Source organism: Suncus etruscus, chromosome 2 (assembly GCF_024139225.1).
Source record: "Suncus etruscus isolate mSunEtr1 chromosome 2, mSunEtr1.pri.cur, whole genome shotgun sequence".
In the NCBI taxonomy this organism is placed as follows: domain Eukaryota; kingdom Metazoa; phylum Chordata; class Mammalia; order Eulipotyphla; family Soricidae; genus Suncus; species Suncus etruscus.
The window spans coordinates 99,672,260-99,689,912 of record NC_064849.1 but is presented as its reverse complement, the minus strand read 5'-3'; the positions used below and the strand labels follow the sequence as shown (position 1 = coordinate 99,689,912).

Here is a 17,653-nt window from a genome sequence, read left to right as displayed (position 1 = left end):
GAAAGAGTCACTTGGACTGACATCATAAGGCCAGCGAGATGAGGCAGTTGGTGTACGTGCTGGGAACAGTGGGGGCCAGGCTGGTTCCCTGCACTGCAAAGTCCTTGAGACGTTGATGGGCGTGAACCCTGTGCACCAAGTTGGGAGCAGCCCGAGCACTGCCAAGGATGACCCCACACAAATGAAAGATAAAAACACCATATGGGCTCGTAACAGGCATTAAAAAAAAGGACATTTATTGGGCCCGGAGAGATAGCACAGCGGTGTTTGCCTTGCAAGCAGCCGATCCAGGACCAAAGGTGGTTGGTTCAAATCCCGTCCCATATGGTCCCCCGTGCCTGCCAGGGGCTATTTCTGAGCAGACAGCCAGGAGTAACCCCTGAGCACCGCAGGGTGTGGCCCAAAAACCAAAAAAAAAAAAAAAAAAGGACATTTACAATACACATTTCTGGTGAACGAAGCAGAGAACCAAACAGTAACATTATTCTTGATTTGTTAAAATGCATATTCGATATTTCTGATAAGATAAACCCAAGCTCTACAATTTTTTTTTGTTTTGGGGCCACTCTAGCTATGCTCAGGGATTACTTCTGACTCTGCACTCAGAAATCATCCCTGGCAGGCTTGGGGGACCATATGTTCAGAGAACAATACTGGGGATCGAACCTGGGTCCATCCCTGGTCAGCAGCGTGCAAGGCAAACTCCCTACCATTGTGCTAGCTCTTGGGCCCCATAACTTTTTTTTTTTTTTTTTTTTTTGGTTTTGGGCCACACCCGGCATTGCTCAAGGGTTACTCCTGGCAGTCTGCTCAGAAATAGCTCCTGGCAGGCACGGGGGACCATATGGGACACGGGGATTTGAACCAACCACGTTTGGTCCTGGATCAGCTGCTTGCAAGGTAAACTCCGCTGTGCTATCTCTTCAGGCCCGGGCCCCATAACTTCTACAACTTAACAATTTAAGAGGGCATTTTTATTACAGCAAACTTGAATTCTGCTTTTTGTTTTTAGATTTTTTTTTTTTTTTTTTTTGCTTTTTGGGCCACACCCGGTGACACTATGGGGTTACTCCTGGCTATGCCCTCAAAATTGCTCCTGGCTTGGGGGACCATATGGGACGCTGGGGGCTCAAACTGCAGTCCATCCTAGGTTAGCTCATGCAAGGCAAATGCTCTACCGCTTGCCTCACTGCTCCGGCCCTATTGCTTTTTGTTTTTAAAAAAACACTGAAGATGGGGCCGAAGAGATAGCATGGAGGTAAGGCGTTTGTCTTGCATGCAGGAGGACGGTGGCTTGGATCCCGGCATCCCATATGGTCCCCTGAGCCTGCCAGGAGCAATTTCTGAGCTTAGAGCCAGGAGTAAACCCTGAGTGCTGCTGAGTGTGACCCAATAATCAAAACAAAACAAAACAAAAAAACACTGAAGACTTCTGAAGTCATTAAACAGGTGTTACACTTAAGAGAATGGAGCCACATTTCTAATATTTTACTGCCTCAGTCCCAACCCTTACTTCCCCCCATCCTCCCATGTAGGTGCAGCAAATGACATGAAGCTCACCACATAGAGTGATAAGTGCAGTTAGAGAAATAACTACACTGAAAACTATCATAACAATGTGAATGAATGAGAGAAAAAGAAAGCCTGTCTCGAGTACAGGTGTGGGTGTAGAGGGGAGTAGGTAGATCTGGAAATTGGTGGTGGGAATCCTGCACTGGTGAAGGGAGGTGTTCTTTACATGACTATAATCATACAACTACAATTATATTTGTAATCATGGTGTTTAAATAAAGATAAAAAAAAAAAGAATGGAGCCAGCACCAAATCACAATGACAGGTCCCCTGAAGGTCAGCACCACAGTCCCCTACAGATAGGACAACTCTGCACCTGGAGCCAGGGGCTACAATGGCTGCAGGTACCAAGAAGTTTTGAGGAACCAGTCACCAGGTACCCCATCCTCCTGTGCCCCAAACTCTGGAGCCACTGTGGCCCACTTGCTAGCTGTACTGATGTAGAATTCTTTTGGCAAAGTGTGTGAAGCAATCCCGAGGCCCAGACTCAGTTCAAAGCTGTGATCTTCACACACTTTGAAGCAGGAGAGTCACTGAGGAGCCCAGGTTAGGTCTGGCAGGGAATTGGTTTACCTAGCTGGAGTTCTCATCCAGAGAGAATACAGGAGTCACAGGGTCTGCTGAGCACCATCAAAAGTGATTCCTGAGAACTTCTGGGTTTAGCCCAAATATATCCCTTCCAAGGAAAAGGAAGTTCTTTGACTACCACGTTTTAGCATATCCAGCCAGCCCTTTCTGTTCACAAGAAAATCATCAAAATCATACTCATCATCATCATCATCAATCATCTAGCATGTTTAAAGGCATCATCTTCAAACACCTGGTCCAATGATGCACTTCTACTTGAAACACACAATGCTGAGCTGTGCCAGGTTCCTGCCCACCTAGGGAGCTGCCACCAGACTGCTCAAGAACAAGTTCATCAGCAAGCACAGCTATTATGACATCATAAGGTGTGACAGTGGTTCTGGCAGCTCAAGAGGTGCCAGCAGAAAGGAGACTGTGATGTGGACAAAGAGACAGCTCTACACAGGAGGTATGGCTTTTGTCTCACATAGAGGTCCCTGGAGCCCCACTAGCAGTAAAACTGGGCACAGAGCCAAGAGTAAGCCCGAGCACTGCTGGGTCTGACCCCAAAGAGAGAGAGAGAGGGGGGTTGGAGAGACAGCACAGCAGTAGGGTGTTTGCCTTGCAAGCGGCCGACCCAGGACAGACGGTGGTTCAAATCCTGGCATCCCATATAGTCCCCCATGCCTGCCAGGAGCAATTTCTGAGCACAGAGCCAGGAGTAACCCCTGGGCACTGCTGGGTGTGACCCAAACCCCCCTCCCCAATGAGAGAAAGGGACTGGAGCGATAGGGCGTTTTGCCTTGCACGTGGCTGGCTGACCAGGACGGACCTCCGTTCAATTCCCATCGTCCCATATGGTTCCCCAAGTCAGGAGCGATTTCTGAGCACAGAGCCAGTAGTAACCCCTGAGCACCACTGGGTGTGACCCAAACTCCCCCCCCCCAAAAAAAAAGACAAAGTTAAAAAAATAAAGGAAGGAAGGAAGGAAGGTAGGAATCTGAGCAATAATACAGCAGTAGGGCATTTGCCTTGTAAATGGCTGATCCAGAACCAACCTAGGTTTGATCCCCAGCATCCCATATGGTTCCCCATGCCTGCTGAAAGTAATTTCTTTTATATATCACCGGGATTCGAACCAACCACCTTTGGTCCTGGATCGGCTGCTTGCAAGGCAAACGCCGCTGTGCTATCTCTCCGGGCCCCTTTTTTTATATTTTTTATTTGAAACTTTTTTCTTTATTTAAACATCTTGATTACATATATGATTGTGATTAGGTTTTAGTCATGTAAAGAACACCCCCTTCACCAGTGCAACATTCTCACCCCCAATGTCCCAAATCTCCCTCCATCCCACCCCACCCCCACCTTTACTCTAGACAGGCTTTCGCTCATTCATTCACATGATTATGGTAGTTCTCTGTATAGTTATTTCTATAACTGCACTCACCACTCTTTGTGGTGAGCTTCATGAAGTGAGCTGGAAGTTCCAGCCCTCCTCTCATTTTTTCTTAAAACCCATAGATGAGACTATTCTGCGTCTCTCTCTCTCCCTCTGACTTATTTCACTCAGCATGATAGATTCCATGTACATCCATGTATAGGAAAATTTCATGACTTCATCTCTCCTGACGGCTGCATAATATTCCATTGTGTATATGTACCAGTTTCTTTAGCCATTCGTCTGTTGAAGGGCATCTTGGTTGTTTCAAGAGCCTGGCTATTGTGAATAGTGCTGCAATAAATATAGGTGTGAGGAAGGGTTTTTTTTTTTTTTTTTGTGGTTTTTGGGTCACACCCGGTTGTGCTCAGGGTTTATTCCTGGCTCCAGGCTCAGAAATTGCTCCTGGCAGGCACAGGGGACCACATGGGACGCCGGGATTCGAACCGATGACCTCCTGCATGAAAGGCAAACGCCTTACCTCCATGCTAACTCTCCGGCCCCTGAGGAAGGGGTTTTTGTATTGTGTTCTTATGTTCTTAGGGTATATCCCTAGGAGTGGAATAGCTGGATTGAATAGGAGCTCTATTTCCAGATTTTGGAGGAATCTCCGTATTGCTTTCCATAGAGGTTGGACTAGACTCCATTCCCACCAGCAGTGGATAAGAGTTCCTTTCTCTCCACATCCCCGCCAGCACTGATCTCATTCTTTGTGATGTGTGCCAATCTCTGTGGTATGAGGTTGAGAGTAATTTCTAAGTGCAGAGCCAGGAGTAACCCCCGAGCACAGGTGTGGCCCAACCCCCCCTCCAAAAAAAGAAAGAAAACCAAAGGTTTTCTAAGAAGAGCAAAATAAAACAGTCTAATAAAGGTACCAAAGACAGTAAGACTGAAGAGTAGAGGAGGGGAAGAACAGAAACAGAATGAGCCTCAAAAAGACATCTGAGGGGCCCGCCTGAGTGTTCCCTAGGTTAGCAGATCTGAAGCTCTAGCAGGCACAGGAAATGCCTCAGATGCATTTCCAACAACAGGATGCTCCAGCAATAGCTGTACTTTCAAAAGAAATTGTGGGGGCAGAGGTAGAGCACTTGCCTTGCATATGCCAACCCAGCTTCAATCTTCGACATCCCATATGGTTCCCCGAGCCCACCAGGAGTGATCAGGAACAAGCCTCAAGCACCATTCGATGTAACACCCTCCCCAAAATAAACCCCAAAAGATAGCATGAAGGTAGTGCATTTGCCTTGCATGCAGAAGGAAGGTGGTTCAAATCCCGGCATCCCATATGGTCCCCCGAGCCTGCCAGGAGCGATTTCTGAGCGTAGAGCCAGGGAGTAACCCAAAAACCAAAAAATAAAATAAAATAAAATAAAATAAAATTGCTGAAGCTGGAGCAATAACATAATAGGTAGGGCACTTGCCTTGCACACAGCAGTCCCAGGTTCAATCCCCAGTAACCTATATTGTCCCCTGAGTACCACCAGGAATGATCCCTACACACTGGAGGTATGGTCCAAAGCCATAACCAAACAAATTATCTCACCTCCTACTTGTATTTGGGGGTGGTAAGGGTCACACAGACAGTGATGGTCAGGTGTTATTCCTGGCTCTGCACTCAGGAATCATTCCTGAAAGGGCTCAGGAACCCTATCAGATGCTAACGTCAAACTCAAGTCAGCTGTGTGCAAGGCAAATGCCCTATCAGTAGTAAACTTGTACTCTCTCTCCAGTCCTCTTCCTCTTAAAAGCCATCCCCAATTTAGGCGAGGTTTTTTTTTTTTTTTTTTTTTTTTTGGTTTTTGGGCCACACTCGGCGGTGCTCAGGGGTTACTCCTGGCTGTCTGCTCAGAAATAGCTCCTGGCAGGCACTGGGGACCATATGGGACACCGGGATTCTAACCAACCACCTTAGGTCCTGGATTGGCTGCTTGCAAGGCAAACACCGCTGTGCTATCTCTCCGGGCCCTAGAGAGTTTTATCTTCTGCCACAAAATATTTTGAGAAACAGATTATAACAAACATATACAGTGTCTACACGGCGTGTTTCAATGCAAAAGAAAAAAAACCCACAACTGCCAACTATGAGGATCTGAAAAATGTGACCATTTCAGGCTTTATTTTGGGGCAGAACCACTCCCCTTCCCTAATTATCCCTCAAAGGAAATCGAACAGGCCTTGTGGACAAAGAGGGAAAATATGTCTAATGACAACATGTGGGGGGGGGGGTGATAAAAATTTGAACATTCTTGAACTCTGGCCATATTTCAGAAGTTTTGCCACCTGTAGTGTACTCTCCCCGCAGAGGAAAGGTTAAAAAGATCAGTTGTACTTCAAACCCAAGCACGAGCAAAACACATGTGCACAGAAACTGGCCACATTACTTACCCAAGATGCTACAGGAGGCTGGGTGAGAACTCAAGAAGGCCCCGCTCCTATGAAGCATTCGCAGAGGAAGTGGCTGGCTTTTATAACTCAGGAGCAAAAAAAGATGACCCATTTCAAAACCTCTCCCTTTTAAAATGTCCATAACAAAGGTCAAGGTTTCAGGCTCCAGGACTCTTACAGATGGGAAAAGAAAAAAATGTCCCTGACCCAAGAATAGGTCACGCAAGCTGGCCTTAGGAGGGCACAGGAAGACCAGAACTTCTCACGTTGCTGACCTAGCGCTTGTGAAGCAGCAGTAACATCAAACCACAATCCAAACTAAGAGCACATCTAATTAGGCGGTTGAACTCGGAGCTTTGCATTTATTGCCAGAAGTTATCACCTCTCCCATTTTTCCCCCCTCTTACCTACCTGGTTTCTGCAGGGCGCCAAGATTCCAAACTCTTCCCTGTACCTGAACTTTTTTTTTTTTTTTTGGTGATGTTGGGGAACAAAACCAGGCCCTCTGACATGCAAGGTAAGTCACCCTCACTCAGCCCTCTCTCTAGCTGCACTGCACAGCCTAGCAACCGTCAAGTCTGCTCAAATGCCAGTGTCCTGCAAAAGGAGCCTTTTCTCGCTGAATGCCCACGACCTTAAATTTCAAGTGCCCCTGGGGGGACCAGGGGCAACAGGACAGCGCCTAGCCGGCATGCAGCCTACCCAACGGTTCTATCTCCGGCACCCTGTATGATTCCCTGAGCCCCACCAACACGAGCGATTCCTGAATGGGGAGACCGCTGAGCATCCCAGGTGTGGCCCAAAACTCCCCCCGTCCAAAAAAGTGCCTCAGAAATTACTTAAATTACTTGCATTTCACCTTTAATTCTGCTCTGCTCACTCCCGACTCTCTGCAAAAAGCCAAAGGAGACAGAGGCAGGAGATGGTGAGGTGAGGTGGGGTGGGGTGGGGGGGTGTCTTTATATTTGATTTACAGCCCCAACATTTCCAGAACAGTAGTCCCTGGCACGGAGTGGGAGCGAGTGGGCTCGAAAAGAAAAATAAAATCTCTCGGGAACGAATGAATGAACTCGTTGGGGGAAGATAACAGGAGGAAAAGCAAGCAGCGGCGGTGGGCAGGGTGCAGCGGAGAGGGGGCGAAGCCAGGGAGGGGAATGGACAGCGGCCGGACGTCTGCGGGGTGCTGCGGGGCGGGAGGGAGGGAAGGTGGCAGCGCACCGGACCCCGCCAGCGTCTCGGAACCAACTGTAGAAGCTGCTCAACGCGCGGGGGCCGGGCCTGGGGTCGGGCTCGGGCTCGGGCGAGACCCCGTGCAAGGGGCCGAGCCGGGGCCGGGGTCCCGGGGCCAACCCACGCGGGGGGCTGGTCCCGGACGCGGGAGCCGGCTCCGCACAGACCCACTCTTCCGGGGGTGTCCAGCCCGGACTGACCACGGGGGGATCTGGCCCAGGGGGGCCTCCGGGTCAACGCCCTGGGGGACCGCCGGCTCCGAACGGACAGACCCACGCGGGGCCGGGGCCGGGGTGGCGGCGGTTCTGGGCGCGCCGGGCCGGGCCGGGCCGGGCCCTCCTCAGGGCGACTGACTACCAGGCCGGCTCGGCCCCTCCACTGGTGGCGGCCGGCGCGCACACACCTGACGGCCCGCGCGCGCCCGGGGTCCCCGCCCGAGCCGGCCGAGGCGAGGCAGCCCCACCCGGCCCGCCGCCCGCCCGCCCGCTCACCTCGGGACGGACGTACGACACGAAGGACGGCTTGGGCGCCCTCGCGCCGCCGCCGCCGCCCACCACGCCTTTGCCGAGCATCCCGCCGCGACGCTCAACACAGAGGCGGCCGCGCGCGCTCGGGCTCCGTCGCTGCTCCGGCTCCGGCTCCGGCTCCGGCTCGCTCGGGTTCGGGCTCGGGCTCGGGCTCGGGCAGCGGCGCCGGCCACCAGCACAGCCGCCAGGGCTCCGCCCATCCCCGCGGCCTCGGCGCCGCCCGTATCCGGCTCCACCGCTGACAACGATCGCCCCGCCCCTGACACGCCCCCTAGGTCACGCCCACCCGCGCGCCCCGACCTGGGAGCGGAAAGCCCGGGCCCAGGCCACGCCCCCTCCCCTCGCGGTGGGCGGGGCTGAAGGGCGGAGATTCACCTTCTTCCGGGACGGGCCTCGGGCCCCCCCCCCACCCGAGGCAAAGCCCGCCCTTGGCCGTCTCTGATGGGTCCAGAAGAAGGCACTGGCCTAAAGCCCCGCCTCTTTGCGAAGAGAGACGTTTCCTTCAGCCAATCAAGACCGTGTTCTCTCCGGACCTCACGCCTATTGGGCGGCAAGGACGTCGCCGTCATCCAATCACGTGACGGTCACTACGTAGTTGAGCCCAGAGTCTGTGGGCTCTATGTTCTCTCTGGGCGCCTTGGAATAAAACTATTGCTTTGGGGGTCTTTTGTTTATTTGTTTTGGGTTTTTTTTTTTTTTTTGGTTTTGGGGCCACACGGTGACGCTCAGGGGTTACTCCTGGCTACGCGCTCAGAAATCGCTCCTGAAAAAAAAAAAAAAAAGAAAGACAGCGCTCCTGGCTTGGGGGACCATATGGGACACAGGGGATAGAACCAGGTCTGCCCTGGGTCAGCCGTGTGTAAGGCAAACGCCCTACCGCTGTGCCATCACTCTCATCCCGTGTTGTTTTGTTGTTTTTTTTTTTAATGCATTTTGTCGAAATTTTATTAAGGCAGGTTTTGTTTTGTTTTGTTTTGTTTTGTTTGAAGGGCCGGACCACTAGTACAGCTTGTCTTGCACGCGTCCGACCAGAGTAGGACCTCCACACCCCATAAGGTCTCCTGAACACCCACCCCAGGAGTGATCTTTGAAGCCAAGAGTAACCTCTGAGCACCGCCGGGTGTGGCCCTAAACACTCACTGTGAGGCGTATCTTACGAGTCTAAAACGACATATCTTATCTGCATAACTTATAAATCCTATCAATTTATTTTAATGTAAACATGGTGTGTAAATAAATGTGTAAATGTAAACTAAAATGTTAACGGGTTCTTAGAAATAGATTTTAATAGTAATAAAAAGCCTTGTCGATTTTCTTTTTCCAAATTTTTGTGCGTCTCAAGAATGCCAAAGCCCTTAAGAGATTTATCCTTCACTCAGTTCTTTATGAACTAACTCATTTTTCAGTAACTATTGCAAATCCTCCATTGGGAGCCTGGAGGAAGTATTGGGTAAGTTAAGGAACTTGCCTTGCATGAGGCCACTGCTTATAGTATCTCCAGCATCACCGGAGTGATTTCCTGAGCCCAGGACCAGGAAAAAGCTCTGAGTGATGCCAGGGATGATACACACACATTGTCCCAAAACTAATAAACTCCACATTTGGTAACAAGCATTGTGTTATATGCAAATAAGATAGTACTAGGTGGTGACTTGATCTTTTTGTCTGTTTGTTTGTTTTGCTTTGTTTTGTTTCTTTGGCCACACCGGGCAGTGCTCAGGGGTTATTCCTGACTCTGCATCAGAAATTACTCATGGCAGGCTGAGGTGAGGGTGTCATATGGGATGTTGAGGATCAAACCCAGGTCGGTAATGTGCAAGGCAAATGCCTTCCCCTCTGTGCTATTGCTCTGGCCCTGGTGGCTTGGTTTTGGTGTCAAGAACTGTTAATCATTAGATATCAGTGACAAATATTCTTGCCCTCATCAGCTCTGATTTCCTCCATTCCAAAAGCACTACAAATAAATATAAACTCTAAGTGAAAATGAATGTAGCTGGTTTTGCAAATATTTCAGGAGGAGAACTGTAACCTCATTTCTGACAAGATTGTCATTGCTAAATCTGTCCATTAGAGCCCAGCTGGAGCCCCCACTGAATAGCAACAGTCCCAGTTCAAATGGGAAAGCATAGAAATTACTTGCCTCCTTCTCAACTCATTACTGACAGCTGTAGTTCCAGCCAGGTTTGTTGATTTCAAAGCCCAGGTTAACAGTATAGCCACCAATTTCAGGCGTTATTTCCAGCCAGAGAGTTAGTAGAGCCAGAAATTGATTGTCTGGAACTGTGGCCTGGATTCAGTTCCTGGCACCATCTATATATGGTTCCCTTCAGGGATGATCCCTGAGCACAAAGCCAGTTTTGAGCACACTGGAGGTGGTCACGACACCCACACTTCCTCAAAACAGAGTGATCACTTTTATTTAGGAAAGCCTTATCAGGAAAAAAAAAATCCCTGCAGAGGTGTAGGAGAATTGCTCTTCATTGAGACTCTTATCCATTTCCCTGCAGAAAGTTCTGCACTAGACCTGCATTTTGCTTGGGGTTTAATGCTCTATCGTTGCACTTTTGACATTTTTCTTTTTATCCGAATTTATGTATACAAACACTTGCTGATCCATTTGTGTGAGCACTCGCATTTTGTCTTGTTTTGTTTCCTCTTCCTTGCTTTCATTATTGTTGATGTTGATGTGATGATCAGACGTTATTCCCCATATCTGATATGTCATTTGCCCATTTTTAGCAGAGGTGCTCCCCAGACATTGCACATCAGGCTGTAGTGCTCACTCCTTTGGTTGCAGAGCGTCTATAATATACATGCTCACCAGGGGTTAAATTTCCTGGCAAAGTGCCTGTACATCCTTCTCACTGTGCTCCCCAGGGTTACACCCCCTTTCTGGTGTTGCTGCTACACACTGAGTGAGACACAGCTGGAAATCACTGTGGTGTGGCACTAGGTTTCACACACATTAGAGCTACCAGGTTCTGGTTGCATGTGAGATAACAGAGTTTTGAACCATATGAGTTTATACCACAAGGTATAATAGACTCCAAACCCCTGTGCTCTCCCTCCAAGCCTCATGTTCTGTGAGTGATGCTAGGGATGGAATCTTGGGCTTCGCACATAGTGGGCATGCTATGTGAGCTTTTCCCCCAGGCCTGAAGTCTGTGTTGAAGCTTAATGGAAGAATGGAGCACATCCAGAAGTTTTGGGCCTTCTGTTTATACACAGTTCCACCCCACACACCTCACCTCTCCCCTGGTACTCTGGCTGTACCCAGCCAAAGCCAAGACTGCTTCTGACCTCTACTCAGGAGACCTTACCATCAGAATAGGGACAAGGAAGTGTGGGGGTGGGAGTGTATTGGGTTCACTAATTCTCTGCCCAGTGGGTACCTGTTGGATTAACTGGTTTCTGTCATATTCAGGATATGCTTGTTACTCATTGGATGGAAGCACCTTTGGATTGAAGCATCGTTTGGACTAGTCTCTTACCCTACCTGTTCTCCACCCAAGAGTGTGTGTGGTCTTGCTCATCCCAATAAAAAAAAAAACCACTGGCTTCGGTTTTCCACTACTGAGCTATTTGCTTGCTGGTCTTAGTGCTAGAAGCAGAAAGCTCTCGGTGGAAGTTCCTGAACCTGTTTTATCTTCTTAACAATGTATGGATTATTTCCTGTATCAGATTGCTTCCAGATCCGCATCTCCCTACCCTGGGATTTGGGCATGAGGCTTCTGCTACAAGTACCTAGGCCAGTTTGAAAGGTTTGATTGGGTATAGCTCCTCGCACACACAGCTTATTACTGTAGCAGGTCAGCCCCTGAAGAGGTTGACTGATGGTGGGATGGAGAATGAGGCCCTTTTCTTCCAGCTCGGAGCACGCGTCCCTGTCTAGCCCACGGTTCTGAGGTGAAACGGCGGGTAAACAGCTCGCAGACAGTCAGGCTCGTGGAAATATTTGCTTTATTCGGATGGACAAAACTGAAGTCCAAAGACTCAGATTCAGTCCCAGCCAGCAAAAGCCTCTGGCCTTCCACAGACTCCTGTTTTTATACTCCAGAGTCAGGTCCCACCCAATGGTGGGATCATATACCAACCAATGGTGAAAGCAGAATCAGGTCCTACCCTAGGGTGGGGGCAGAATGCCAGGTCACACCCTAGGGTAGGGCACAATCACCAATCAGTTTAGGGTGAGTAACATAGTAATCCCCCAAAATATTTACATACACAACAATTACTACCCTTGATCCCTTCTGGGTCTTGGTGGGATGAAACAGAGCCCTCCCTACCTCGAGCTCTCAGTGCCAGAGCCACTACCTCATTGCCCCCATGCATAATGCTGTTCCAATCTTTGGGGGGTCAACATCAGCTATGGAATGGATCAGTCTCCTATATCCTCCCCCCCAAAACTCCACATGCCTTGTTTGTTTTGTTGTTGGTTTTTTTTTTTGGGGGGGGGGGTCACACCCAGCAGCACTCAGGGGTTACTCCTGGCTCTATGCTCAGAAATCGCTCCCAGCAGGCTGGGGGGGGGGCATATGGGATGCCGAGATTCAAACCAATGACCTTCTGAATGAAAGGCAAATGCCTTACCTCTATGCTGTCTCTCCGGCCCTTTGTTTTGTTATTGTTGTTTGGGGGCTCTATCCAGAATATGCAGGAGCTACTACCAATCACAGGTCTCACTAGTGGTGCTTGGGGGATCATGTAGTACCAGGGATCAAACCCAGATCTCCAACATACAAAGCCTGCATACAAAATCTCTGAGCTAGCTCAGACTCAAACCCCACATTTTCAGAAAAAATAAACAATACAAAACTCTTTGTTTTGAGCCATACATAGTGGTCCTCAGGGCTTACTACTGGCTCTGTGCTCCAGAGATCACTCAAGTGGGACTTGGAGAGCCATAAGTGGTGGCAAGGATCAAAGTTGGGTCAGTTGCATATAAGCCAAGTGCCTTACCTGCTGGACTGTCTAGCTCAAAGTGCACATTCATTTGCACTGCAACTTGCACATTATATAGCTGACTCAACCTATTATAGAGTACCTAAGGATATATATATGTATATATACATATATTTATATTTGCATGTTTGGGTATCTTTCTTCATCTCTCTGGGCTTCTTTTGTATCTAGGATGAGAGCAACAACAGCAATAATTACCTGCAGGTGTCTGGGGTTTAATAGATTGACATGGTAATTGCTAGGATTCCAAAGGTCCTTGGTTCAATCCCATCCACCAGAACTTACTTTGTTTCTAATCTATATAACTACAAGTGACTCCCCCAGTTATAAGGTGTAGGACTTCAGAAAATGTTTTCTGCTGTGTATATGGCTCAGTGATAAAGCCTAGACCTCACATGTGTGAGGTCCTGGATTGATTCCTGGCACAGAAAACAAAAGTAAATAAATATGTATATTTTTTTCATTTGGATGGATCTGAAAAGTACAGTGAGGAATTACAGTATTTGCATTGGTTTTGGCCCCTGGCACTACACATGGCCCTCTGAGCCCTGCCAGGAATAAGCCTGGCACACAGCTGGGTATGGCCTCCAAATCAGAATAATAATTTAAGAGTATTTGTGGTAGGTTTTTTTTTTGGTTGATTTAGGGAGAGATAGTGTGTGTGTGTGTGTGTGTGTGTGTGTGTGTGTGTGTGTGTGTGTGTGTGTGTTTTCCAGGGATCAAACTGGGGTCATTTGTCTACAAGGTCATCTTTCTTTTTTTTTGGGGGGGGGAGCCACATCTAGAATTGCTCAGGAATTACTGTGGCGGTTGCTCAGGTGACCATATGGGATGCCAACTCCAGCCCCACAAGTCAAGTGTATTAGTCCCTGTACTATCTTTCCTGTCCTTATCTGTTATTTTGAACACCTGTTCTAATCTTTAGACAATAAAAACTTTTGTTTTGGGACCATGCTTGGCAGTGCTCAGGGAATACTCATGGCTCTGAGTGCAGAAATCTCTTCTAGAGAGGCTCATGGCACCATATGAAATGCTAAGGATCAAACCAGGGTCAACTGCATGTAAAGCAAGCACCCTACGTGCAGTGTTATTGTTCTGGGCCTACAATACATATGGACTTCTCAGGGTTACTCCTGGCTCTGCACTCAGAAATCGCTCCTGGCCTGGGGGACTATATGGGACACAGGGGATTGAACCAGGGTCTGTTCTAGCTCCGGCCCCACACATAAGGACTTTTTATTTCAATCCACAATTGACAAATTTCCCTCCTTTAAAGCTACCCTGCTTTATAATAGCTACATTATCTTACCTTCAGTATCGATTGTGGTCAAATGGGTTGCAATGTGATGACTCTGGAAATAATACAACATTGAATCAGATGCCAAGAAAACTGAAGCCAACAAGGAAAATTTGTTTGGTTGGTGAATTGGTTTCTGGGCCATACTTGGCCATATCCAGGGATTATTCTTAGCTCTGTGCTCAGGAGTGAATCTTGGTTGTGCTCAGGGGGGACCATGTCTGGTGCCGAGGATTCAAACCAGGGTCAGCCACTTAAAAAGCAAGAGCCAGAGAGATAGCACAACTTTAGGGTATTTGCCTTGCATTCTACCAACCCGGACAGACCAGCATCCCAGCATCCCATATAGTCCCCCAGCCTGCCAGGAGCGATTTCTGAGCACAGAGCCAGGAGTAATCTCTGAGTGCTGCTGGGTGTGACCAAAAAAAAAAAGCAAGTGCCTTAAGCCGTGTACTATCCCTCTGGCCACCAAAGGATGTTTGTGCTATTACTCTGGCCCCTATCTTCAGATTCTGAAGCTTGAGAGATATTAGTCTAACAGTAAATAACTTAAACTGACATATATATGAAATGTAGCAATATCCATATGTTTTTGATATACATAGAAAGTTTTTTAAATACAAGACAAATGCTACATAGAAGAAGCAATTCAAATAAAAATAATTTTAATTTAAAATACAAAGCTTTTGGGGCTAGAGAGATAGCATGGAGGTAGGGCATTTGCCTTGCATGCAGAAGGATGGTGGTTCGATCCCCCGAGCCTGCCAGGAGCAATTTCTGAGTGTAGAGCCAGGAGTAACCCCTGAGCACCCATGTGTGGCCAAAAACAAACAAACAAACAAATAACAATCAAAGGATGTTTTATCTTAATAATTTTTCATTGAATAATCATGATATACACAGTTACAAAGTTGTTCATGATAAAATATCAGTCATGTAATGTCCAACACCCATCCCTTCACCAATGCACTTTTCAGGCATCAATGTCCCAGTTTTCCAAACCCCTCTTACCCCAGCTGCCTCTATGTTAGACATCTCTCACTTTCTCTCTCTCCTCTCCCCCTTTTTCCTATTAGATACTGTGGTTTTCAATACTGTTATTAAAACATTGTTATGTATATCACTTTATCTCCTTTCAATACCCAGTTCTTGTCCAGAGTGATCATTTCCAACTATCATTATCACATTCGTCTCTTTTCTGCCCTAACTACACTCCCCATCTTTGTGGCAAGCTTCCTGCCATGAACCAATCCTCTTGGCCCTCCTCTCTACTGCCTTTGGATATTAATACCATAATATCTTTTTGTTTTGGTTTGGTTTTGTCCACACCTGGGCCACTCGTGTTACTTCTGGATCTGTACTCAGAAGTTATTTCTGGCAGGCTCGGGACCATATGGGATGCTGGGGATCTAACCTGGGTTGGCTGCATGCAAGGCAAACACCCTGCCCACTGTGCTATTGCTCTGGCCCCACTATCTTTTTATTTATATCCCACAAGAGTGCAAGACATCATTCTATGTCTATGTCTATCCCTCTCCCTCTGACTATTTTTGCTAATCATTATTCCAATTCCATCCATGTATACAAAAATTTCATGACTTCATTTTTCCTAAAAGCTACATAGTATTCCATTGTATAGATATGTACCAGAGTTTCTTTATCCACTCATATGTTCTTGGGTACTTAGATTGTTTCCAGAATAGCGCTGCAATGAACATAGGAGTGCAGAGGGTTTTTTTGTGTTGTGTTTCAGGGCCCCTAGGATATATTCCCAGGAGCAGTATTGCTAGGTCATAGAGAAGCTCAATTTTTACTGTTTTGAAGAATATTGTTTTCTAAAAATAGTCTGGTGAAGAAGTTTTTAAGTACTAAAAGACCAACTTTAGAACCAAGCAATAGTATAGCAGATAGGATGCTTGCCTTGCACAAAATGTAATCAATGCAGGTTCAATTCCCTGCACATTAGTGGTCCTCAGAGCTGCCAGATCCCTGAGTGGAGAGCCAAGAGTAAGCCCTGAGTACAGACAAGTGTGGCCCAAAAACCAAAATTAATTAACCAATTAATTAATAATAAGCCAGCTGCTTTCTGGGCACTTTAGGGATTGTAAATTTTTATTTGCTTTGTTTGTAGCAAAGTTCTCCCCAGCAGTGCTATGTAGGTTTGGAGGCGCCGTCAGAGCTATATCTGGTGCTCTCAGTTAAGACATGCAGGGTTGGGGCCGGGAAGGTGGCGCTAGAGGTAAGGTGTCTGCCTTGCAAGCGCTAGCATAGGACGGACCGCAGTTTGATCCCCCGGCGTCCCATATGGTCCCCCCAAGCCAGGGGCGATTTCTGAGCGCATAGCCAGGAGTAACCCCTGAGCATCAAACGGGTGTGGCTCCCCCCCAAAAAAAAAGACATGCAGGGAGCTCAGGTTGGCCTCGGTTGGGGGAGGTTCTGAATGCAAAAGATGTGTTCCACCTGAGGCTGGAGAGATAATAAAGGGAGCAGGGTGTTTGTCCAGCACCTGGCCAACCCGATTTCAATCCCCAGCATCTCACGGTCCTCATTGCACTTCCAGGAGTGATTCCTGAATGCAGAGCCAGGAGTTAACCTCTGAGCACCTCCAGGTGTTCCCCCTCCCCAGAAAATAAATAATAACAACCAATAAGAATTAGCTGAGGCATTAGCTCAATTGTAAAACACATCCACTGCATGAATCCAGCCCTGGGTTCAGTTCCTAGCACTGAAAAAGAAATCCTGAAATTAAAAATGAGGCAATGGGGCCGGAGAAATAGCATGGAGGTAAGGCGTTTGCCTTGCATGCAGAAGGTCATTGGTTTGAATCCCAGCTTCTCATATGGTCCCCCAAGCCTACCAGGAGCGATTTCTGAGTGTGGAGCCAGGAAGAACCCCTGAGCACTGCTGGGTGTGACCCAAACACCAACAATAAATAAACAAACAAAAATGAGGCAAACAGGATTTCCTGTTTGGAAACAGGAAATTCCTGGCAGGATTGTTCTGAGGATAAACTTTCCTCTATGTTATGTCTTATCTTCATATTTTTGTCTTGTTTTGTTTTTGGACCACACCCAGCAGCGCTCTTTGCTCTGTGCTCAGAAATTGCTTCTGGCAGATTAGCATGGCCCCTGCACAAGGATGACACGCAAATTCGTGACGCGTTCCATTTTTTTGTTTGTTTTGTTTTATTTTGGGATCACACCCGGCATGGCTCAGAGGTTACTCCTGGCTCTATGCTCAGAAATCGCTCCTGGCAGGCACGGGGGTCCATATGGTATGCCGGGATTTGAACCAATGGCCTTCTGCATGAAAGGCAAACGCCTTACCTCCACGCTATCTCTCCGGCTCTGCTGTCCTTTTTTTTTTTTTTTTGGGGGGGGGGGTCACACCCGGCGGTGCTCAGGGGTTACTCCTGGCTGTCTGCTCAGAAATAGCTCCTGGCAGGCACGGGGGACCATATGGGACACCGGGATTGGAACCAACCACCTTTGGTCCTGGATCGGCTGCTTGCAAGGCAAACGCTGCTGTCCTATCTCTCCGGGCCCGCGTTCCATATTTTTAAGAAAAAAAATGCTCCTGGCAGGCTTGGGGGATCATGTGGGATGCCGGTAGGGCGTTTGCCTTGCGTGAGGCAACTTGGGAGGGAGAGGTTTGATTCCTGGCATCTTATGT

At 48.0% G+C, this 17,653-nt stretch overlaps 1 protein-coding gene and 1 pseudogene across 1 annotated transcript in view; one reads left to right on the top strand and one right to left on the bottom strand.

Annotated features, from left to right (window-relative positions):
- The window catches only part of MTMR12 (myotubularin related protein 12), a 78,731-nt gene extending 70,901 nt beyond the window's left edge, over positions 1-7,830 (bottom strand). The window contains exon 1 of the mRNA XM_049767709.1: positions 7,687-7,830. Coding sequence (XP_049623666.1) covers positions 7,687-7,767 — 81 coding nt within the window. The 5' untranslated portion in view covers positions 7,768-7,830. The remainder of the gene's footprint in view (positions 1-7,686) is intronic.
- Positions 7,831-17,092: 9,262 nt separating this feature from the next.
- Positions 17,093-17,154, top strand: LOC126002375 (uncharacterized; annotated as a pseudogene).
- The last annotated feature ends 499 nt before the right edge of the window (positions 17,155-17,653 follow it).